The sequence below is a fragment of the Andrena cerasifolii genome, chromosome 6 (genome assembly GCF_050908995.1).
Source record: "Andrena cerasifolii isolate SP2316 chromosome 6, iyAndCera1_principal, whole genome shotgun sequence".
Taxonomy (NCBI): Eukaryota; Metazoa; Arthropoda; class Insecta; order Hymenoptera; family Andrenidae; genus Andrena; species Andrena cerasifolii.
The window spans coordinates 1,674,051-1,699,753 of NC_135123.1; the positions used below are offsets into that span (position 1 = coordinate 1,674,051).

General features: G+C 42.0%; 3 protein-coding genes and 1 long non-coding RNA gene across 6 annotated transcripts in view; 2 read left to right on the forward strand and 2 right to left on the reverse strand.

Annotated features, from left to right (window-relative positions):
* LOC143369726 (meckelin) overlaps nt 1–25,703 on the forward strand; it is a 292,527-nt gene that overhangs the window by 152,969 nt on the left and 113,855 nt on the right. The window lies entirely within an intron of this gene.
* Nucleotides 1–25,703, reverse strand: part of LOC143369795 (uncharacterized) — a 281,266-nt gene that overhangs the window by 132,511 nt on the left and 123,052 nt on the right. The gene's annotated exons all lie outside the window — the stretch shown is intronic.
* On the forward strand, nt 2,470–6,311 carry Atox1 (Antioxidant 1 copper chaperone). 3 transcript variants are annotated; one of them, XR_013085509.1, is made up of 4 exons: nt 2,470–2,612; nt 2,673–2,748; nt 2,957–3,152; nt 3,311–6,311. XR_013085509.1 is itself a non-coding variant. In XM_076814225.1 (3 exons), the coding sequence occupies exons 1-3, from the start codon at nt 2,601–2,603 to the stop codon at nt 3,085–3,087; spliced, it is 219 nt and encodes a 72-aa protein (XP_076670340.1). In that variant the 5' UTR covers nt 2,470–2,600; the 3' UTR covers nt 3,088–3,259. The 3 variants fall into 3 exon arrangements, 1 of the variants encoding a protein (XP_076670340.1); XR_013085510.1 differs by having other exon boundaries at nt 3,378–6,311; XM_076814225.1 differs by lacking the exon at nt 3,311–6,311 and having other exon boundaries at nt 2,957–3,259.
* Nucleotides 12,791–14,014, reverse strand: LOC143370280 (uncharacterized). Its single transcript, XR_013085586.1, has 3 exons — nt 13,770–14,014; nt 13,298–13,669; nt 12,791–13,169 (listed from the first exon to the last, which is right to left on the reverse strand). It is a non-coding gene; the product is annotated as an uncharacterized LOC143370280 (long non-coding RNA).

Sequence of the window (25,703 nt, forward strand, 5' to 3'; positions counted from 1 at the left end):
CTCAACAAAATGGCTTAGAATGTAAAGTGAATACTTTTATTATATATGCACTACCTTTATTTTTATGCATTTATCCACATTCATACTGTATATGTATGTACTAGGGTGGCTCTTATTTATTCTTGGTGAAATTTTTTCCAAGATTTTTTTCGCAGCACCGCTTCCCCTCCCCAGAATAGTTACAAATACTAAAAAAAATCTGTGTAAAGTTTGAGCCCGATTGGATAACGGGCAACGGAGCCTCTGGGCCCTTGAACATTTAAATTATTTAACAGCCCGCAAAGTCGCTTTTATATAATATCCTCCAAGTTATTAATTACATAAAAAAATATGTCAAACAAAAGTTGTAGATCCAAACAAGGAGCATCTTTTATATTCTATTACTTTTCCTCGTGCGTCCAACGGTTTTCGAAAAAAGTCCGAAAAACTAAAAAAAAAAACATTTTTTTTTCAAATTTTGAAAGTTTAATTCCTTCTCGAACCCTTTTATTTATGAAAGCCGAAAAAATTGTAATTTTCATTTTTGAGGACTATTTTTTAAACATTTAAGGGAGGCATATACCGAGATATACCAAAAAGATAAAAAAATCCGCATTTTCAGTGTTTGATATGTTATGAATGTTTCTTGAAAATTTGGGACCAAAATTCGCAATAATATCGAAGATATAGACAGTGCACTTTTTAGGGCATTTCAATTAACAAAATATGAAAAATTAATATTTTTAACGAGAAAAAAATGGTTTAATAAAGAGAAAATTTAAAAGAAACTCGCGTTCCAATAAAAATCCCCACGAGATCGCACAAGGGCAGCACCAGAACAGCACAAAGTCAGGGTGCGTTCCGTTTCGCGCATTGAGTGCATAGACTGCAGGCAATGCACAGCGTGCATTCATGCCGTTTCGTTTCGTTACTGCGGTCACAATCAACTCTAGTACATATATACATTTGTCGCTACTAGTGATTCTCCAGGAAGTGATCGGTATAACCGCAACCATTTGTAGCAAAACCGGAAATAACACAACCTAAACATTCACTAAATCGTCTGCTTTCCAAGCTGCTTGTTTATTTATTTCTTTTTATCCGTATTTGTGTCTCTTTCTTTTTTTACACTTTCTTTCTCTGTCTACTTCCGCTTTTGCCACAAATGGCGGCAACCAATCAGCGGCGATACAAGTTTTTCAGGTTTATGCGCACGGAGGTAAGGGGAGAGCAAGGGAGCTACTTTGCATGCATTGGCTCCCACCGCCTGTGTCCTGTGTTTGCTTACTTTGTATTCGTCGACGTTGTCGCGTCGGCCAATGCGAGCAAAGTATCCCCCTCGCCTCGCTTAGCGACCGAGCGCCTACTTTTCTGCAAGCGACAGTATGTATGTACTTATCACAGTCCCAAAAGATGTGGTTTATATCTTCTGTCCCTCCACCGCATTCACAGTCAGGCGTCTCCACACTCTTCACCATTCCTTTCCTAAAAAGGGACTCTGCAAGATTGTAGTGATTCGCTCTTATTCTGTTTAGAAAACTAATGTTCTTCCTCTCCATTCCTGTTATCTTTACAAACCATGGTCTTCTACCCCCTATATTGTTCTCCCTTCTTGTAAAATGTTTTACACCTTTCTCTTCTCCATCTTTTTTCATATCTTCCTTCGATCTTCTCCATGCATTTTCCTGCAATTCCACTTTGATATCTCTCTAGTAGCGAATTCGGTACCTCGCACTGACCCTGCACTGGTGTCAGAAAATGACGTGGATTGGTTGTTTTTGATAGAAACGAAGATAGCTCTAGAAGAATCAACCAATCCAAGTCATTTTTTGGCACCAGTGCAGAGTCAGTGCGAGTTACCGAATTCACTATAGCTCTCTACTAGAGCACTAAACGGCGAATTCCACTTACGCCCAAATCGCCCGTGAATTTCATTAGGGTAGATTTCCTTATACGCGACTGGACGCATCGTCAAGAATTTAAAAATCGATTTTCTCGAAAATGAAGTGCGATATGAAAAAAAGTTACTCTTTCTTTTCGACTTATAACAAGTAATTAAGTCCAGAAAAAGGAATACAATTTTTTGATATTGCGCTTCATTTTCGAGAAAATCGACTTTGAAATACTTGACGATGCGTCCAGTCGCGTATAAGGAAACCTACCCTAATGAAATTTACGGGCGATTTGGGCGTAAGTGGAATTAGCCCAAAGAGGTGAGTATGCGCATCCGTTATATTATGTCCTCTGGAGGGAGAAGATTATTGAGTATCCGCCTTTTTGAGTATTGTCAAATTCGCTTTATAAACCAAATATAAACTTAAATGTAATAAGAATACTCTAATACTGTGTCGTGCTACTATGCATCAATATCAACAACGCATATTTTGTTTATAAAGTGAATCTGACAATACCCAAAAAGGCGGGTACTCAATAATCTTCTCTCTCCAGAGGACCCAATACGGCGGATGCGCATACTCACTTCTTTGGTGCTCTATAAACCAGTATGTATTACTTATCTATGATTGTGATACTGCATCTGCATATGTCATACAGGCACGCATTGAATGACACTGAAGTCACAAGTTGCCACGTCAACTCGTTAAATATATACAACTGTCAGCATGGAATCACAGGTAATGACATTTTTAATATGCGACGATAATAACATATTGGCTAAATAATTTAAATTTAAGGTCTACGAATTCAGTGTACAAATGGCATGTGAAGGATGTGCCTCTTCTGTAACGAATGTACTTGTTAAAACAGCAGGTATGTGACCAGTGTTTGTTTTATAGATGTATAATGTATATAAAATATATTAATTCTAAAAAAATTCTAATAAAATTGTGTGGTTTAATTCTAATTATTTCATCCTAGCTAAATATTAGAAACATTAAATACATTAAAAACATTACATTACATTGCAATCTGAATACCTTTTTTCATGTATTAAACTATTATTTAAATTTCTTTGTAGGTGTTCATAACGTGCAAATAGATTTAAAAGGAAAGAAAGTATTCGTAACATCTACATGTCCTTCTGCAGAGGTATTAGAAGCCATTAAGAAAACTGGAATGACATGCGAATTTATAGGAGTAAAAACATAAATTGTAATATAAACACAACATTTTCTTTTTGTAAATAATATCACTGGGTTAAATATTGTGTAGAGGTTGGTGAAGTTTCAATATTTTTATGATACTGTGTGCAATCATTAATTTGATAATGTTGTTATTTGTACCATATCTTTTAGAAACATAAATAACCTTTAGAAAGTTATTAATCACACCGCAAATATGAATCTCAAAAATATTTGCTATTTACTTACAGAATCAACATAATCATATGTGTTTCATCCTTAAATGGAATATTTTGGCTGTGATAAATATTCTTTAAGGTGCCACTTTTACTGTCCCAAGAACAAGCTTTTCGTGATCAAGGCACCAGTTTTCTTGGCTAGTGAACCCATTTTCAAAGACCTCATTGTGCTCAGGCAAGAAGGATCAGCTATGCCCGATGATGGGTAAGAGGTTCGATGGATGCCAGCTTCCCACATCGTTGATTTGCAATAACATGTATTCCTTCTCCCTGACTAGTAGGAGATAGTGTCAATTCTAGGCTCTTGATAAGGGTTCTACCGGATTTCACCAATAAAATAACCGAATTTGATTAAACAAACTGAGCTTTAGCCACACAAAGTCAATATCAAGTCCAGCTAGCTCGTGGCTTTAGGAGCCCCTCTTGTGAGTTCAGAGACGCATTGTAGCGGATCAGTGGCACCGCGTTCCGCGAGTGATAAATCTCAGGTCTTTTACTGATGGCAAGGAGCTCCGAAATGATGTAATGGGGCGATAAGACTTGGGTAATTATTTAGAAGTTTCCCATCCTCACCGATTTCGATGATTTTTGGATATGCCGTCGGGGACACGATTCTGAACAACTTTTTCCTATACATGTTACCACCGCTCGACCTTCGTTTCCGAGATATTCACGAAAAACTGTTGCTAATATACAATGTATTCTGCCGTATAGCTACCTACAGCACGCGTCTGTGGCAGCGTATGCGTCAGCATGGGACCAAACGAATGACGAAGCTGATCTTCGTTTCCGAGATATTTGCGAAAAACTTCATTCGACTTATTTCGACGCAACGCATTCCACTTTCCAACTTGTCCCCGGTATTAGTATTGGTTGCGCGCGGCGAACCGATATGAGTCGGGGTTTTGACGGGCATCCGCACGTTTCTCGTTCAAATCTCTAAACTCACATCAGTTTGCTATCATGCTTTAAGCGCCCCGCGCACTAATCTAGCCCCAACCAATACTAATACCTGGGACAAGTTGGAGAGTGGAACGCGTTGCGTCGGAATAAATTAACAGAAGTTTTTCGCAAATATCTCGAAAACGAAGGTCGTGCGGCGTTAACATGTATAGGAAAAAGTTGTTCAGAATCTTGATCTTGATAACATATCCAAAAAATCATTGAAATTGGTAAGGATGGAAAACTTCTAAATAATTACCAACACTTGGCTCCCTGAGGTCCCCAAGAGTGCCAGTTACTTAAGTCTATGGGCACGAGCCTGCACGCACATTACTACTTACACGTGTTTTCCCACATCCGTTGTACATATGCTCGCGGTATCGGCTCTGAGGTCGACTCCCGTGCGGCTCTGGGAGCCAGAACCCAAACAGCACACGACATTTTAAAGATGTCCATTTTACGTCTGTTTTACGTCTGAATATCTGAACGTCCTGATTTGTAACAAAGATATCTTTAAGATATCTTATGGACATGTTAAAGATATCTTAAAGATATTTTTAAAATGTCTGCTTAAAGATATCTTTAATATGTCTTTTTTTTAGACATCTTTTAGATGCAAGTAACGTAGATTTGTTTTGTCAATTTTTCTTTAATACAATTGTATGACAATGTGTGTGACAAATTTTGAGGAATGAGTCTAGAGGTCGAATGATGTTATTCTATACAATATTTCGCGTTAATGTGCATTTTTTATAAACAATTGATGCTCAATACATACCTAGATATTAAAACTGTTGATAAGAAAGTGTGCCGGGTAGGTGTGAACGTGGTTGCTTCGTAAACAGAAAGCCTGCGTTCGATTCTCTAGTCCCTGCCAAATTTTGTTTTCCTAACCCAGACCTGATACAGATGTCTTTAAGTTAACTAGACAGTTGTCTGAAAAATCTTTAAGAGGTCTTGATTTGTAACATAAGACGTGTACAAGACGTGAAAACGACGTTTCCAGATATCTTAAAGATATCTTGAATGTTTGGTTTCAGATGTTTTTAAGATATCTTCAAAATGTCTGTATGCTGTCTGGGAAGGAGCGCTCCGCTCCCAAATCGACTAGCTGGCCGGGCCTGTTCTATACCCACATAGCACAGACATCTTAAAAACGTCAATTTACGTCCGTTTTAGGTCTGGACGGCTTTAGGATACCTTTTTTCGCGTCTTCAGACATCTGTGTGCTATCTGGGTATTGTCTAGAATTCATTCTGAGACTTTCTAAAGTCGTCTAAAAACTCTCGTAGAATCAGCCTCGAGCAGTTAACGTCTAAACCACATTGAGTAATTTTTTACTGTACATTCGCGACTACATTAGTTTTCTTATTAATAAACTAGTGTTAGGATATACTATGGTGCAGTTATTTCCATTAACTAAGTTCCATAAAAAGTTTCCAATGGCATTAAGTTGTATAATTTTGTATAATTATACACTTTGTATAATTTTTTAACAATGTATGGTCGTAACCACATTATTATGACTCTGTCTTTGTCTGTTTCCTTAATTTTTCATGTAAAACTGTTAAGCATCGTTCGGAAATAGTGACAGCATCACATAACAATGGTACTTGCCCACTAAATGCATCTACTACATTATGTACTTGAATATATAAAAAGTCTCATATCTGGTATGTTAACACCACAACTTTTTCCAAAAGGCTTCTAAGTTCTGGCATTAATCACTTTTTGTTCTATATTTTTTAATATTCCACTGTCAAATGTTATAGATTATAGAATGACTTCCACTGTTTTCTATATGCATTCCACTTAAGAGCAGACTCGTTCCGTGCAAGGACATCCTGTTGATTGGTAGGAAACCGGCAGGGAAAGCGCTACGACCAATCGCGTGTGTCAGATCCATGCGAGCTGCGCAGATCGGTCGCAAATCGGTAGGGGCGTAGGTCTACTCTTAGGTGGAATGGTATATAAGTTCATATTATTAAATCTGTTATATAATAACTCAAATAATAAGGAATTACAAGTTGTAAATGATAATTATATACTCTATAAAAAAGTTACAATTATATATATTACTTCTTTATTCTCTTCCTCTCCGTACCACATATTATCAGCTTTATGTAACTTTTCATCTTTAGTGTTGAATTTTGATTCTTTAGTAAATGAACCTAGTTGTCAAGGTTTTAACCCGAGAGTAGGCGCGCCAAATAATTTACGTTAGTAGGCGCACGTCGGTCATTTCGACCGATGGTAATGTAATCAGAAATAACTTAATAAAATGACTAAAATAATATAAATAATGCATAACATTGTATTTTACTTACTTCAGAATCGTTATACGTAAATAATTTTCATTTTTTATGAGAAAATGATTAATCGTATTATAATATTATGAGTTCTGGAAAATTTATTTTTATACAAATGATGCATTCTAATTGATTTTAAAAATAAAATGTTATATAAAAATTTGTGCGAATGCAAAATATAAAATTACATTGTCTATTTATCAATTTGAATTTATCACTTGATTTTTAATTTTCAATAATAGCAATTATCTAATATATTTTATATTTACATTTGTTTTTAAAAAAATATACTTATAAATTTATGGTTTCATAAACGTATTAAATATTTTTATTTTCCTCGGATTAGAAACTGCATCTTGAGAATAAAGAATAAATACTTACGTTTCCTTCGCTCAAAGTACACGCCTCCTCTTCATCTGATATCTCTATATCCGCAGAATCAATTTCCGAATCTGTATCGTGATCTGATTGTATAACACAATCGGAATCTTCTGCGGAATCACTGATCTCGTCTTCAATGTTTTCAATCAATAAGAAATCTCGGAAATTAGTATTAGCCATGATTGCCACACAGTACGCGTCGTACGCGACAGACGAAATGAGACTAACGTTAGCAGGCGCGCTATGGTCGAAAAGACCGACGCGTAAAAATGTATGATTTAAAACCTACACGAGTGCACTAAGTGCCGCTCCGTAACATAAATAAGTCAAGAACTCCTTCAAAGAGGAATAGTTCTGCGGAAAAAGTAAACAGTCGAACGCTATGGATCATGTTTCAAAACATATGAAACCGTCGGTCGAAAAGACCGACATGCGCCTACTCCCGGGTTAACAAGCCGTACTATATTCATCAAAATTAGTTTTACACACTAATAAATAATTGACAATCTGCTCTACAAGAAGCAAAGAATTCTTCATTAATTGATTTAGTCGAAACTGGCGCGGGGGAGTTGGCCGGGTGACCTCCATTGCTGCTCCTGGCTTTCGCGCCCGTGGAGCTTCACATGCTGCCTCGAGATGGTATCCCTCAGAGCTAATCTTCCTCAGCGGCCCCCGCACGGTCGGGGCCGCGGGGTGAAGTCCATAGGGGCTCGAGACGGCAAGGCGCGTAATAACCCGTTGACCTGTCTTCCCCGTTCGTGTCGCTTTCGCCCGCTTTTTATAGGCCGGCTAGCTTGCGGACGACCCCTTACTAGGGGGACGAACCGTCATCGAGAGCGGAGCCAGAGTACCTAGTGATCGCACGGGCTTTTACGGAGTTTGTTCATAGGTTTGGAGTGCACGATGGGCGATCCTCCCTCTCTGGTCCTAGCGGTACCAGCCCGCTCTTTCTCGTAGCCCATGGGTCTGTTCCGATTCACGCACTGAGTGCATAGACCGCAGCGCAGTCGCTGCGCCCATTCATAAGCATTCAGAAAATTATGCAACTCGGTGTGCAAGTAGAGCAGTTCATCCGTAACGCAACCCTATTCTTTTGTTGGTGCCATAACCCCTTGAAAAAAATGTAAATTTTTCTTTTCCGTGGAATATTTCGAGAATGGTGAAAGATATGGAAAACAAGTTTAAACAAAAGTTGCATCCTTTTTTTACATCTACAAAACCGCGTAAAAATAATTTTCGAACAAAACATATTTTTCAAGTTACTCCCACCACCAACCCTTAAAATTAAGTTTTTTTATTTTGTAAATATATGCCGAAATACCTCTGGATAATCTCTTTTCATACATATATATAGTTTGTGTTATATATTTTTTTGCAAACAAATAAAACCTCTGTTACCGAATTTGAAGTCCATTTTAGCAGTTTCTATTAATAAAATGGTTTCTTAAAGCCATTTTTAAATTATTAGTCATATAAAGTTTAGGCAGCTTTCAATTATTTAAGCAAGACTGTATGTAGCTAAAATTACATCCAAGGTAAAACTCATGAAAACTAATCAATGACGTGCATGAATCGTCCAATCTGCTCTAAGACAGCGAAGTGACAGGTCGATTGTTTTGATTGCGGGAACGTTAGCACGTGCGTTACTATGTGACTCATACTAGTCCCCGCGACCGTTGTCTCTGGTGCCGTTTTATTTTATTCTCTGGTATTTTCGCTGGTAATTTAACTCCGTGTATCGGGCGTTTAGTCCAATTGTGGATGCTGAACTACTGTGTCGGGTCTGTTCTGTCTTACAAGGAGACTGCACAGGTTATGCAATCGGTTCTGGAATGAGACTGGGTGGACATTGTAGTGCACACCTAGTGTTACAAAACTGTAAAGGGTTTTTGTACAGTGGGCCTTCGTTTTCGAGAAATTTGAGTTCAAAGTTTTGCGCGACAGTAGTATTTCAGTTGCGCAAACATTGTTAGCAAGCAACGGTCGTAGCTGCGATAATAAGATGTTTGGCTACGGTGCTAGAGGTCTTCGGTTCGATTCCTGGTGCGCGCTTGTTTTTTTTTCTTTTTCTTTTTCTTACCGTAGTAATGCAATGGCTGCAACTAAAATTATTTTGCGCTGTAACGATGTTAATAATATATATTATTACAATATTACTGCACACAAAGTACAAACATAATACAAGTGCAGATATAATATAAATATAATAAAACCGAAAATTACAAATAATATCAGTGCAAGAATATTAATATTATTATTATTATCGATGATGTATTAAATTTACTACGTCTATAAGTGTGAGGTGCTTTTATATATTTAAAAAATATGCCTAAGACGTCGCGGGCTGCAGACTGTCGAATAGACTTTAACGAAAATTAGAGCTCCGGTTATATCTGACCGTAGGGATAGTCGTTTACAGTAATTCGTCGTTATTGTCCCGTTTTACCATGCGTAGTACGCCCGGTAACTCTCTTCACAGGGGGTGGTTCTGTTCATAAGGGGTGGGTTTCTCTTCGAAGGGACTTCCTTGCTTGGGCGACAGTAGAAATAGTTTGCAGTTTCTATTTTTCAAATATTACTTTAATTGTAAGTTTCCTCTGTATATTTGAATTCTGTACAATATTTCGGATGGTACCGATCGTAAAAACATGCAAAACACAAATGTTCCCTACACCATGCGCATCCTAATAATGACACTGTCTTACATTTACATATTTTTAAATTACGTGGAAAACAAACTTCGTTCACATTTTGAAATTGGGGTTTGTCATTGCCCGGCGTTAACCCTGACGCGCACCATGCATATCTAATCATATTATTGAATATCGGCGCGCATAATTGATTATGAAGTAAAGAATGGATACGCAATGCGTCTTCGCGGTCCGTTAACTGACGCTTATGTTCTATTGCATATGAGCAATTTTGAAATTTTTTAATAAAATTTTTCACTTGATGGTAAAAATATACGTCGCAGGGTTGGATGAAGATGAGCTTGGGTGTGATCAATTTATTGCAATTGAACGTTGGGCACAAAAATTTAAACAAAAATATAATGTCCGCCAGAGGAAAATTACCCGATATGTTGCAAAAGGAGAGGTTACGTCAATGGAAAATATCTTGCAGGCTGCAAAAAAATTTCAAAATACAGTAAAGGCACTATATAAAAACTACCCAGAAGATTTGGTTTTAAATATTGACCAAACAGGCTGTCAGTATCAGTCAACGATTGCTGGAACATTGTCCATTAGGGGAGTCAAAAGCGTATTTGTGAAAACAGGCAATTTAAATAAAATTACACATTCATACACGGCATAGTATACTTTAACAGCCTCGGGAAAATTAGTACCGCGTTTATTCGTTTGATTGCAGGAAACTAAAAATGAGTTTGGACCAATAGTGCGAAAACGGGTTGACAGCGAGAATACCCCCTAAATGTACACTGTATGTACAACCCTGCGACGTATATTTTTACCATCAAGTGAAAAATTTTATTAAAAAATTTCAAAATTGCTCATATGCAATAGAACATAAGCGTCAGTTAACGGACCGCGAAGACGCATTGCGTATCCATTCTTTACTTCATAATCAATTATGCGCGCCGATATTCAATAATATGATTAGATATGCATGGTGCGCGTCAGGGTTAACGCCGGGCAATGACAAACCCCAATTTCAAAATGTGAACGAAGTTTGTTTTCCACGTAATTTAAAAATATGTAAATGTAAGACAGTGTCATTATTAGGATGCGCATGGTGTAGGGAACATTTGTGTTTTGCATGTTTTTACGATCGGTACCATCCGAAATATTGTACAGAATTCAAATATACAGAGGAAACTTACAATTAAAGTAATATTTGAAAAATAGAAACTGCAAACTGTTTCTACTGTCGCTCAAGCAAGGAAGTCCCTTCGAAGAGAAACCCACCCCTTATGAACAGAACCACCCCCTGTGAAGATAGTTACCGGGCGTACTACGCATGGTAAAAACGGGACAATAACGACGAATTACTGTATACGACTATCCCTACGGTCAGATATAACCAGAGCTCTAACTGCCGTTAAAGTCTATTCGACAGTCTGCAGCCCGCGACGTCTTCGCCATATTTTTTAAATATATAAAAGCACCTCACACTTATAGACGTAGTAAATTTAATACATCATCGATAATAATAATAATATTAATATTCTTGCACTGATATTATTTGTAATTTTCGGTTTTATTATATTTATATTATATCTGCACTTGTATTATGTTTGTACTTTGTGTGCAGTATTATTGTAATAATATATATTATTAACATCGTTACAGCGCAAAATAATTTTAGGTGCAGCCATTGCATTACTACGGTAAGAAAAAGAAAAAGAAAAAAAAACAAGCGCGCACCAGGAATCGAACCGAAGACCTCTAGCACCGTAGCCAAACATCTTATTATCGCAGCTACGACCGTTGCTCGCTAACAATGTTTGCGCAACTGAAATACTACTGTCGCGCAAAACTTTGAACTCAAATTTCTCGAAAACGAAGGCCCACTGTACAAAAACCCTTTAGGGTTTTGTAACACTAGGTGTGCACTACAATGTCCACCCAGTCTCATTCCAGAACCGATTGCATAACCTGTGCGGTCTCCTTGTTACTTAATTTCGAGCATAGCGGTCAGCGAGGATCATTTCGAATCAGCGTGGGCCACACTGGTAGACCGTTATAAAAACAAACGCCTGTTAGTCACAGCGTATCTAGACACGATCTTTACTCAAAAGCCGATGACTCGCTAGTCCGCAACGGAATTGAAAGCACTGTCGGCGAATATTAAACAAGCGATCGGGGCTTTGAAATCGTTACAAGCGCCGGTCGAACATTGAGATTGGTTCATTAATTACAAGATCCTCCGGTTGTTCGATCGAGAAACGCATCGAGCCTGATCCCAGGACATCAGTCGGACCGCAAAACCCGCCAGTTTTCCCGAACTTGCCGAGTTTATAAACGCACAGATCAGCGCTCTAGAAGAACAAGAGGCTCGCGCAGGCGGCACAAAACAGCGTCAAACCGACCTTGCGAGGCGCTCGAACAAGCGCGTCGCAATCAAGTCACACACAACGGGGTCTTCAAATCCCAAGTGCGCGTTGTGCGGTGACAATCACTACGTGTCGAGGACGAGCGTCGGGAGTTCATCGAGAAAAAACAGCTGCGTTATAACTGTCTCGGTCATGATCGGCTCAGTGCATGTAGTTCATTGAAACGGTGTTATACGTGGGGGAAACCACATCACACCACGATCCACGGGGCATCGTCGGCCAGGACAGGGGTTCCTTCAACGGTTACAACGGCAAGCATGTCGGGCGACCCAGCGAATCGGACGAGTCTCAACCAGCACCGATGCTCCACGCATCGCCCAGAGAGAGTCAGCCAGTCGTTGGTAGCATAGTAGCTCCTCGACGATCTCAGCTCGCGACAGCCTTTGTTAATATCATCGGGCAATATCGGGAGCCGTATGTCGCTCGGGTCTTGCTCGATTCCGGATCCGAATTATTGTTTGTCCGCGAATCGGTCGTCCAATCGCTGCGCTTGACGCGCCAACACGCCGCGGTTCCGCTGATTGGAATAGGAGCACAGCGAAGTCCGACCACCAAAGGTGTCGTTGAACTCACAGTACAGTCGCGGGTAGATCCCAGCTTCGTGTGCCCCATTATTGCGTTAATACTTCCGCAACTCACGGGAACAATTCCGCTCGCTCCACTTCCTGAGTGCGACTGGGAACACCTTCAAGGCCTCGCCTTAGCCGATCGGGACTACGCTAAGCCAGGAAGGATCGACATCATCATCGGCTCCGATTATTACGGAGGAAAGTATACGTGAGGGAAGTATACGGTCCGTATTCAGTTCAAATCGCGACCTACTCGGCTCGGAAAGTCTGGCGCGGCAGCGGAACGTGCTCTCCTCCAAGTTCATCGCTGCGCTCGTTCAGAATCTACCTTCAAGGAATTTTATTTTGCGTTTCTCGAAGACTATCACGCACTGGGCCACATGAGTCCAGTTTCAAATCCACTTCGCGAGCCAGCATGCGTGGTCATGCGCGACTCCAGTACGACAACGCGTCTCCGCGTTGTGTTTAACGGATCAAAAAAGACTGATCTCGGAGTTTCGTTAAATCAATATTTATTGCCAGGTCCGAAACTTCAAATCGATCTCATCGACGTGCTTCTTTGGTGGCGGTGGTATCCCATCGTCTCCTGTGCTGATCTAGAAAAAATGTATTGTCAGATTCTGGTACATCCACGCGATTGGGATTATCAACGGATTGTGTGGAGCGCAGCCGCGGATGGTCCGCTGACTCCGTATTATCTAAAGACAGTAACGTATGGCCATACCTCCGTGCCGTATCTCGCGCTTCGCGTCCTCCGGCAACTTGCAAACGACGACGGGGATCGGTTTCCACTCGCTGCCGACATCCTTCGTTCCGAAATATACGTGGACGATATTCTCTCAGGCGCGTATACTCAAGATGAGGCGATGCGAAAGATCGCGCAACTAGATCAGATTCTCATGGCGGGAGGCTTCTGCGCGCGAAAATGGGCTTCAGCAATCCCGGAAATTCTCAACAGCATCGAGACCGAACGCAAGGAAACACTTAGCGATTGACCTCTTGAAGACTCTCCAATTCATAAGGTCCTCGGTCTCTCATGGCGACGGACCGACGACTGGTTTGTTTTCTCGGTGGAACTCGGCGAACCACCCACGTACTGAACAAAAAGAAAACTGCTCTCAGTCATCGCACGGCTGTTCGATCCCCTCGGGTGGATCGCCCCGATTGTAATCGTAGCAAAAATCATTTTCCAAGACCTTTGACAGGAGTCTCTCGGCTGGGACGATCAAATCCCGGATCACACTCTTCTCCGCTGAACCAAGTTCTACGACGAGCTTCCGTCGGTCCGCGAGATCTCACTTCCACGGTGGTTTGGAACTAATTCTCCGAGCCCAGTGATCGAATTACATGGGTTTTCAGATGCCTCTCTTCATGCGCTGGCTGCGTGTGTTTACATACGCGTCCTCAACGACGACCCCGAAGAAGCCACGGTCACGCTCGTTGTTTCTAAAACACGGGTCGCACCACTCAAAAGGGTTACAGTTCTAAGGCTGGAACTTTCTGCTGCGCTCTTACTCACCTTCGGACGGACTCGGCGGTCACTCTCGTTTGGGTGCGAGGGCACTCTTCGCGCTGGATGGACTTTGTAGGCAACCGGGTCGCTCTTATCCAGGATATGTTGCCTCGAGGTCACTGGCATCACATTCCAGGAGAACAGAATTCCGCAGATATCGTATCCCGAGGAACCTCACCCAAAACACTGAAGTCGTGCTCGTCCTGGTGGCAAGGGCCACCATGGCTCCGACAACCGTTGTAACGCGGTTAACAGGTAAACGTGGAATTGCTGGTAGTTGACATTTAAAGTCGGTCTAGTCGGAGAAATGCCGCGCGCGTTACAGTACAAATTGTTAATTTGATGATTAAAGAATGTTGATTATTTTCGTGGGTCAAAAATCTCGTCCTATACAGGCCGCCGCACTGAGTTACTATTAATTTACAGAAAGTTTAACGAAAAATAACTTTTGTTCGAGGGTAAAGTTCAAGTGAGAATGAATATTCTTTTATTCTCTAATTCGGATTAGAGAGGCTGAAGAGCCAAGGGTATCCCCCCAGAATAATGACTAATGCCAATATTGGCCCTCCGTTACCTCTGCAGTAGTAACGTTCGAATTGATTACATAAAAATAAAACTTTTACATGAGACGAACTCTCGCCTATCGTTATAATGTTTACAACATAAAAAGGAAAAATGCGCAACTCACCCACTATATCGGTATAGCTTTCTTTTTAGTGTACAAATTTCAGTCGCTTGGATATTCGCTTTTGAATAATATGAAGCCTCTTCGCTACCTGAAGAACAGAGAAACTCACTCACACACTCGGTATTTTCGATTACAAACAATAGCGAGAGTTTGATAACACAAAAGAAATGAGATCGAACCGAAGGTTGACCTCAACGCAACTAATAATAGGGGCATCATGTAATATATAAAAGAAAAGTATAAAACGCAGTTTAAACGAAGTTACACTATTTAACGTGGAAAATTGAGTCCATTCACTATAAACGTAGGAATCTCCGGCTCGAAATACGATTAATAATTTAAAGAAAGAAGTTACAAATCCACGGACACCCTGTCACGCTTTCCGCGACTGTACGACAAAGAGTAAGCCAGTTTCGCGGCCTCGGGAGCGTCCGGCCGCGAGGCTTGCTCGAAAAAGCTGACGCTGCAGTCTTATCAGGCCCCAGCAACCAATGCATATGACATTAGGCGTTAGCTCTTTTATCCTTCCATACTTTCATACTTGGGTCGCGGCCCACTTAACGCTACGCTACCGTCCTACTACCCTTCCGATCTTAGTTTACACTCGCCTTAATAACCCAGACACGCATTCCTGCACTCACTTCTTTACAATTTGGTCTTGGATGCCACGGTCAGGGGTGCGCTCGACGAGGTTTTTACCAGAATGCTAGACGCATTGCCAAGTCGCATCCCCGCCGCTTATATTAATAAGTTTCGCGAGGTATAAAAACCACTGGGTTTTTCTGAGCGAGCTTCAGAGAACCATGCTGACATCAACACAGTCCCACGATCAGAGTACTACGCAGCGACCAAGTGTCGCGACGGCGACGGTTCCAGCACCGGAGGTATCCGTTATCAAAGATAAAATACAGTAAGCAAGAGTGCATTCGACTAGGGTTTTCCCAGAATGCTTAATGCATTGTCAAGACGCACACCACTTATTAACAAAGAAAAATTAAAGTTATATTTTGGGACGTAACACCGTCAACCTTCTGGACACACAGCTCCACGCCAGATATAAGGCCTAAAGACGACCTTGAAACCAGAGCTCACGTTGTGAACACCGTCACCGCAGAGCAACGGAGCACCATCTAGGAGGTAATCGAGCGATTCTCTCACTTTCAACGATTACTTCGTGTTACAGCTTGGATTTTCCGAGCAATCTCCATCTTCCGAGGTAACATGAAGCCCGCAGACCCCATTCTGACGACCGAAGAAGTGGCCTCAGCTCGAGATTCGTGGATCAAACACACTCAGTCACTATCGTTCGGTGAAGATCTGATTCGATTTCGGCGCTACGAAGAGGTCACACGCTCAAGCAATATAAAGGCACTTACACCGTTTCTCGATGACAACGGGATCTTGCGGGTTGGAGGACGACTCAAAAATGCCTTGCTTGATCCTGACGTCACTCATCCTATCATTCTTCCACCGGATGCTGCACTCACGCGACTGGTTGTGGACGAGGGCCATCGGCGTACACTTCACGGCGGTGTTTAACATACTCTGGCAACAACCCGGCGACAATACTGGATCCTGCGAGGCCGCAGTGTTGTCAAATCACACATTCTTCGTTGGGTGCGTTGCGCGCGACAACGCAATCGAACCGCGCAGCAACTCATGGGCCAGCTTCCGCGAACTCGCGTCAAACTATCGCGGCCATTTCAAGATATTGGCGTTGATTATGCGGGAACATTCGTAGTAAAGACGTGGCGCGGAAGAGCCGCTAAAACGTATAAAGCTTTTCTCGTCATGTTCGTCTGTTTCTCAACGTCGGCCGTCCATCTCGAGGTCGCAACTGACTATTCGACAGCCGGTTTGGCCAAGGGGCAAATTTCATCGGCGCCGATGACGAGCTCAAGCGCATGTTTGTCGCGGCTTCGCGTAATCTTTCTATTGTACGCGATAAGCTCGCCCTTCTCGGAATTCAGTGGCGCTTCCAGCCACCAGGTGCCCACACTTCGGCGGAAAGTGGGAAGCGGCGGTTAAATCAACGAAATATCATTTGCGTCGCGTTCTGGGAAGCGTTATTTTTTTTTATTTTTTTTTTAAATCTCATAAGAGATTTATTAAAACAGTATTACAGGAAATGCACAGTATTTAAGGGAAGAAACATAAAAAAACAGATATCAGTGTATGGATACAGAAGTGTACAGTAAGATTGAACCGATAATTCATCCTAGATACGCAAATTACAGTTGTTTCGGAAGGCAAGAATATAGTGGCAAGCTTTAATATTAGGACCAACAATTAATGACGCGACATCAAGCGGGAAATGAAGATCTATTTTACGCAGCTTAAATATTAGTTTCATTCTTTGGACGTTATATAAGTTACATTGCCATAGGACATGATTAAGAGTTTCGTCTTCAAGATTACATTTGCATTTAGGACTATCGATAAAACCAATACGAGCTAAGGAAGCGGCCAAATGATAGTGATCCGTTCTGCTTCTATTTAAAGTAACAATAGCACAATTTTATTTACATTATCTGAGTTATTAGCACAGTGTTGAGGAGTTACTTTGGTTCAGTTATTTTTGAAAATTTTACATTTATCCCATACATATTTGGGATCAGTTTGCAGATTGATACTTTCAGCGAATGACTTAAAGCCCTCCCTTTTCTTTTTTTTTTAAAGTTTTAGTAGCTATCCGCACACATCTTTTTATAGTTTAATAAATTCTCTAAGTTGTGCGTGTGTTCCCATCTTTAAAGGAAGCTCTCCGGAGCCTTTTGACTTTATCGCACTCGGCGTCCCACTAAGGGGCCGGGTTACTCCTTCTCAGATGCGGACAGAACTTTTTTACTGGAGTGCAGCATTTGACCGCTTCCACGATCGCGCACGTTAGCATACAATACTGTGAGGTAGGCGGAGAAAGCTCGTATCCGGTAGAAGTGAATTGAGCGTAAGAATATTCTAATTTTTCACCAAACTTTAACCAGTCTGTACGAACAGATTTGAGCTTAAATGATCTTTTGTTATAGAAATATTTATCCATGTTAACGCTTATGTAGATAGGGAAGTGATCAGAACCCCAGGTTTCATCACAGACTTTAACTTCAATTTTGTCAGAGAGGTTTACGGAGGAGAATACAAGATCAAGATTGGATTTTAGAGAACGATGGATATCAATGTGAGTATCTGTGTTAGCATTGTGTAAGAATAAATCATTGTAATCCGCAGCAATTTCAAGTCTCGACCCGTTACTATCAGTATATCGACAGTTCCAATTTTTGTTATGGACATTCAAAATCACCCAGGAAGATACAATTGTTGTTTTTATCAACATTGGAAACAACACAATTCCAACACTGGTCCTGAGAGAGGATGAACCCTGGGATTCTGTAACAGATTATTAAGTCTAAAGCTGTTTTGAGATTTGAGATTTGAATACCGCAAATCTCAACAGATTGATCCGGAGTTTTTAAATTGTTTATTTCCGAGAAAGAAAATTTCTTACGGACAGCAACCAGGATCCCGCCGCCTCTAGACTGCGTTCTGTCCTTTCTGAAAGTCAGAAAACCGGGTAGGTAGAACCTATCAGAAGGAGCGAGCCAAGATTCGACGCAGATTAGAACATCAGCATTGAGGAGTTGGGACCGGATTTCTGGAGCTCTTCGCTGGATGCTTCTGGGGTTCCAAAAAATGATGTTGAGCGTCCTGTTGTCCATTAGCAGGAAAGGCGAGGGATGAATAGATGAGCTTAAAGAGTCGAGATTAGATTAAACATCTTGCGTATCCAAAGAGCACGAATCGGTACTGGAACCATCCTCCAAATCGGAATTAGCATTGGAATTTATGAGCTTTTTTAAGATCCTGATGATGCGATTTTTTAAGTTGCCCTCGGAAAGAAGGTCCTTTACGTCTGACAACATGACGGTTAATGCAGGAATGTCTTGTGTATATTTCAGGGCATTTTCCATAACTTTTGGATTATCATAGGTGGTAATAAGAACATCGATAATGTCATCAAACTCAAGCGGATAGCTAACGGAGTTTTTTGAAATTAGATCTTTGGCCGGCAACATCTGAGAATATAAATTTGAGATCGAGATTTCGTTTTTTTCTTTTTGAATCCTGTTATGGTTTTTTTGTAACCTTTTTCTTGATTAAGGTGGAGACATCGTTTTAGTTTCCATGCTTGCTTTCCGGACCGCAGACAGACTCCGTGGTGGATGTAGAGCACGTCAGCGGCCTTTTAAGGGTTGCAGGTGGAGGCATGAGGAGTAGAGAACTAGTTGGCTGGGAAGATAAATCTTTATCTTCAGACGTGATTGGACGGTTGCTCGAAATTTTCTCCTCGACGCATGGTGAGCTAGTCATAGAGGTGCCTTCATTTGTAAGGATCGATAGATTTGGGGAGTGCTGAGGAGCACGATTAACATTTTCATTTTTACAAAACTTGGCTAAGTGGCCCTCTTTCTTGCAAAGAAAGCAGGACAGTTTTTCCGTGGATAGGCAGATCCAATAGTTAATACTGTCAAAGTTTATCTGCAACACATCAGGGAGGTTTGTAACGTTCTCCGGATGGATGTATACCTGTCTTCTGAAGCTTAATACGTGAGCATAACTTGGATCATTGATGCCGGCTCTGATAAAAGTAATTTGAGAAGAGAGGCGAATATTATGCTTGACCAATTCTTCTTGGACGATATGGTGAGGAATATTAGGACATACGTTAGAGAGAATAATACGTTTCGCCTTCGAGATAAGCGAACGAATTTCCAGCACGTGTTGACCGATAACAATTTTTTTGTTTGATTCGATGAGTTTGTCTGCATTCTCCTTACTGTTTAAATATAGGCAGACACGGCCATGCGAAATTCTTGAAACGAATCTTATGTTCTTCGGGTCGATGATTTTCCCAATTGCAATAGCATATTCTTGGATCGATATCCCTTCGACTGAATCTAGTACAATGGCCTGTTCTCTGGTGGGGAACTGCGTCTGTTGTGCTATTTGAGCGTACGAAGATCTGGAGGGAATTTTCTGTTTCTTTGGGTCCATGATGAGAAAATATTCAATAACTGTATAACCTTGTAGTAACAAGGGCCCCTGTTAGCAGAAACACTGGTCAACGCGACGCTCCGCCGCACCACAAGGACGGGGAAGAGAGAAAAAAAAGAGAGAGAGAACACAACAACACAGCGCGATAGCCAGTAGGTAACACACGCGAGCACGAGCAAAAGCAAAACCAAAACACGTTCTACCGCATTGACAGCTCGCGGTGAACTCCGGGAAGCGTTATTCTCACGTATGAGGAGTTCTCAACTCTACTTGTGGAAATTGAAGGTGTTATCAATTCCAGGCCGCTCTGTCCACTGTCGGACGATCCTGAGGGTATCGAGGCTTTAACTCCAGGACACTTTCTCGTTGGTGGACCTCTCACTGCTTTTCCTGAACCGTCACTTCTCGGGGAAACTCCTTCTCGTCTCACTCAGTGGCAACTCGTCCGACAGCTGACTGAGCGGTTCTGGCAGCGCTGGTCGTCGGAATGCCTCCAACGCATACGAGGCATCTCCAAATGGCAGTTCAAGACGGACACACTCAAACTCGGAACTCTCGTGCTTGTCACGGAAGAGCGTTATCCACCGCCAAAGTGGCCGCTGGCGCGCATTACCCGACTGCACCCGGGTACGGACGGGCTTGTACGCGTCCCGACGCTTCGCACCGCAACAACGACTTTGCGTCGTACGGGCACGAAACTGTGCGTGCTCCCGGTCGACGGCGCTGCGAATTAAAATTGCCATGACGGTCATGGCAAGGCGGGCGGAAATGTTCGAAATTGTAATAACGTCCAGTTTTAAATTTGATAATGTATACATCCGATTGTCGGCACACGACCTGTCTTTCGTCCTCGTTCTGTCTCCGTCTCTATGTTTCTCCGTCTCTGCCTGTGTCGATCCTTGTGCCTCGAATCCCCGCTTCTCTGAATTCTGATGTGTTAGCTTCTGTCCTACCTCTATCCTGCTCTCTCTCTCTCTCTCCTCTCGGTCTCATCACCTGTCCATTGTCTTGTCTCTAATTAGTCCTACATCAGCTACCGCAGTATTACTTCTCTAAAACCTCAGTTTATTTCTCCAAATTCTCGTACATTCTTGAACAGCTACCACGAGGATGTTGATCGAGCAGTAATGTATTCACGAGCGACGTCGACTCTGGGGATTGCGGCGTTCTTGTTCGCGACGAAGTAGAATGTATCGTTGCTCTAGTCGATGTTCGGTATCGTGTGAAACGTCTCAAAGTCTGCGAGTCCTAGTTCGTACTGTCCGTCACTCAAATCTATCGGTGGAAAATAATTAACCGTGATCACGCTGCTATGACCTGTTAACGTGAGCGTGAACGACATTGTACTCCCGTCGCTGTCGGTTACGCTAGTGAGACAGAGAGAGAAAGTGACTCGGACGTACGATTGCTCGTCAATTTATCTTGACTAGTGTCGCGACCAAAATTCCAGATACTTTTGGCGCAGAAATTGTACGCACGAGTGACCGCAATTTGTTTCGTCGAAACACTGAAAGCGGTCGTGATTGTACTTGATCGCGGTCGTCGTTCCCCGACCGATATAGTCGATCAATTCCGAGGGTGGTCGCAAATTCCCGAAACTGTCGAAATACTGCACGCGTGACCTGCGTTTCGCGTACGCTACCCAGTGCGTGCCTTCGCCACGATTCTCGTCCAGATTAGCGATACCGCATTTGTCCGGCCGGACGTGCGTGGGAGCGTATCGCGCATAAACACCCCCCCCCCCCCCGAAAGAATGGTATGTCGATGCACTCGCACTCTAATTGCAGGTTCGTCATAGGTTGTTGTAGTTGTTGTCACTGACGTAGCGTTATCGTCGCATTCGTCGACGCAAGCCTGGTTGATTGGCGTTTTTTTCCCTCGGTCGTCGTCTCAGCTTCATGCCGGCGCCGCGCTTGTACAGTGCCAGTACATTTCGTCCTTCCATTGTCCGATTATGACGCAACGTCTCTTCCAGCTGAGTTCGCGCGGCCTTCACGTCGTTGACCGCTTTGATGATACCCGCCGCTCCACCGGCCAATGCACCGATAGCCGACAGAGCAGGCAGAAGAAGCGGAAGAAAGCCACCGCGTTTACTTTCGCTATACCGGTAGCACGCAGTGCCGTTGCGACTGTTGTTCTCTGGACTTGCGTTTCTTTCTCGTAGTCCTTTTTCTCATACCCATACCAAGTTTAGACTTAGCTTTCATCGTGGCCCACACTCCAGTCGCCGATGCTTTTTCACCGAAAGTCGCGTCGTTCGCGAATACTCGTTCTCATGCTCGTTCGGCTAGCGCGTGATTCGCCTCGCGTCGACCCTCCACGTACCGGTGCCGCGAGTACGCGATATCGTGCTCTCGACAAGCGGCGTCCAGCGGATTTATACCTTCGTCGCCGCGAGCCAATCGGTTCAACAAACGCGTCCCCGCGTCCGCAGAACTGATAACCTGGAATGTATAGCTATATCGGTAAACGGTTTATGATCCTGTTCACGAGACCCGATCCTGTCTTCGTTAACTTCTTCTTCTTTGATTTACACGTTACCGCAACCATACATATGAAAATGCAGATACACGGGGCTGCAAGGACACTCGCAAGTCAACGGTTCTTCGATAGTGATCGGTTCAACGAATACTACGATTCTGACATGGGATGATCTCGAACCCGAAAATTCAAAAAATTCTGAAACCTTGTGGATATGTAGGGAATTTCCTCCTGATTGCAACGTAATTTTTTTTGCTGCCCAAAATCACACTAACGGAGTGAAATTAACCCCTGAAGATTCGGTTATTTTTCGATTTTATTTTCTAACTCGCAATCTGTAAAATATAGAAACGAAATTTCAAGACAAAAGTTACTTCTTTTAATTAGATCTATCAAATGGTAAACGTTTTTTAAACAACTAAAAACAATTAAAAAGTTGTTTAAACAATTAGAAAAAAGTTATAAACAAAAATATTAATAATTGTTCGCACGGCACACGCGTGAAAATTATCGAATTTTGCTTTCGAGGTTGTAAGGCTCGATTCACCGGTTGGTACGCGTATAAGCCGGACGATCTATCACCCGCCAAATTAATATTGGGTGACTGTGTAAATTATTACGTGTCGATTCTGATCTGAACGATGATCTGAGAAGTTTAGCTCTGCTTGTGCTGATGGTCCGAATGCTGACCTTATCAAACACACCGAACCGTACTATTCGCGAGCTCATTGACTTCTGGTCTTGTCCACCTTTTCGATGTCAAAGGTGGACAAGACATCTGATTTTTGGGAGGCACCAAAATGCCTGATTGGCTTAGCTTTGCTTGAAGAGGAGGAACCTTCCCTCTACGATTTCGGTGATGGAGGAGGAATCCTCTCCTTCTTCGTGACGTAGCGGAGGGAAAACCGGACATCTGGCTAACAAACCTCGCTAGGTTGATCGGCCGGAGGGTCTCGCCGGGGTCGCGGTTTATGATCGTATTGTCCCGCGAGTCAGCGGTGGTCGACGGTATGTACCGTTTTGAAGTTACTGTACATCACCCGCTGACAGAGCAATCAACGGATTTTCCCAGAGCGAGGACGGTCGAAGTGTCCAAAAAAATAGCACGATGCCGAATTGCCACCTATTAGACATCTGGCAGGCAAATGCTCCCCAAGACTTCGACGGTAAGCAATTGCCTAGTAATAAAGTGTCGCTGAATTTCTGCCTCGCTCTGAGCCCCCCTTTGTTCCCGTATGACGGAACAATAATGTTTTCTAAAATTCGTTGTTTCACGTGAAATCTAATCTGGATGTTTAAATAATTATGAAACAGCATAATCCATATTTTTTCCGTACAATCTCAACTTTTGTTGTATTGCGGAAATATGCTCCTCGACAATCGAATAAATTTTGGATGCCATTGTAACAAACCTGAAGCTGCACGACGAGCAATCATCTAACATTTATTAGGAAATAATAAGTGACTTGGGACAGTATCAATTTTTTTATTATTCATGTAAACCAATGTTGTTACACCATTTCTTCGAACGGTACAATGCTCGCTGCAACTACTGAAATGCAATACAATCAAGAAAAACGATGTTTTTAAGAAAGGAGGGGCTATGATTAAAATTGGGTTTCTCAATTTTTCGAAAACGATATCGAATTTTTGAAAACTTTTAACGGTACTACAACGCGCTACAAAACTAGTACAAACTAGTACAACAATGATTTTGTATTTTTTCACAAAATGGAGGATAACTTCACATACATGAACTCTTGTTGTGAAAAAGCGAAATCTACTGGATTTTCAAAATTATTTGGTTTCTCAACAATAGGTATATCCATTGCTATACCAAGCGTGAGCAAATACATCGAAATACGTTACTGATAAAAGTTATTCTTATTATCAATGCTCCATAGAACATGAAATAACACTTTGATGGTAAACAAAAATAGGTATATACATAAATTATCTTTCTTACTACGTGTCACGTATTATTTCCTAATAAATGTTAGAAGAACGTTGCTCGTCGTGCAGCTTCAGGGTGCACACCACTGCGACAGTGCGAAAAGTAAGCCATTTTTAAGAATTTTTTTCAGGAATAATTCAGTTTTCATAGAAAATTTGTATTACCTATCTTTAGTACGCTGTCTTAAGAGAGTATACAAAAAAAAAGAAAAACATGTGATCCAAAAGTTATTCGATTGTCGAGGAGCATATTTCCGCAATACAACAAAAGTTGAAATTGTATGGAAAAAAACTATGGATTATGCTGTTTCATAATTATTTAAACATCCAGTTCAGATTTCACGTGAAACAACGAATTTTAGAAAACATTATTAATATTTTTGTTTATAACTTTTTTTCTAATTGTTTAAACAATTGATAAAACTTTTACCATTTGATAGATCTAATTAAAAGAAGTAAGTTTTGTCTTGAAACTTCTTTTCTATCTCTTACAGAGTGCGAGTTAGAAAGTAAAATCGAAAAATAGCCGAATCTTCAGGGGTTAATTTCACCCCCTTAGTGTGATTTTGGGCAGCAAAAAGAAATGCGTTGTAATCAGGAGAAAATTCACTACATATCCACAAAGTTTCAGAATTTCTTGTATTTTCGGGTTCGGGATCTTCCCTTGTGAGTCGCTCGACAGTAGCCGTGGGTATAAATAGCTATCGTGTTACAGATTCGACGAGGAGTGGCCATGCGATTCGCGAAACAGCCGAACGCTATTCGCGTGACCGCGAACAGAATGTTGGTCGATGTGACGTGGGACGAGATGCGATCGCGCCGACCCGGTTCGTTACTGCCGAACAGCGTGCGAGCCGTGATCTGCGGTCCGTCCTGATGCGGGAAAACGAACGTGTTTCTCAGCATGCTGGAGAGTCCGAACGGTTTGTGCTTCGAGAACGTGTACGTGTAATCAAAATCATTGCGACAGCGAAAGTATCGGTATCTGGAGCGAGTGTTGTTGGAGATGGCTAACGGACCAGTGACGTGGACGACTAGCGGTGCCAACACGGAGACCACGCAGCAACAACATCAGCAACAACAAGGAATGAAACAGAAACGGAGCCGTAGACAATCGCCGCGAGATGTTGAGGCGAAGAAGAAAATTGCTAAAATCAGCGACGCTATACAAAAGAAATTCATGAGCCTGAAAATCGGTAAAATGGCGATGAAAGCTGCTGCTGAGGAGAGTGCGAGTCCGATCGTCGAACCGTTAAAACGTTTAGTCGAGAACACGACTGCGTTGAAAACGAATACAGCAATGCCATCGAAGCTACAGCCATTGCTCGTCAAGAGGAAGCATCAGCAGCAGCAACAGCAACAACATCGATTGAAGAAAAAACGATTATCCTTTACTCCGTCCACAGCCGAAGCGACGATACGGTCCGAAACAACTCCGCTCCCGGA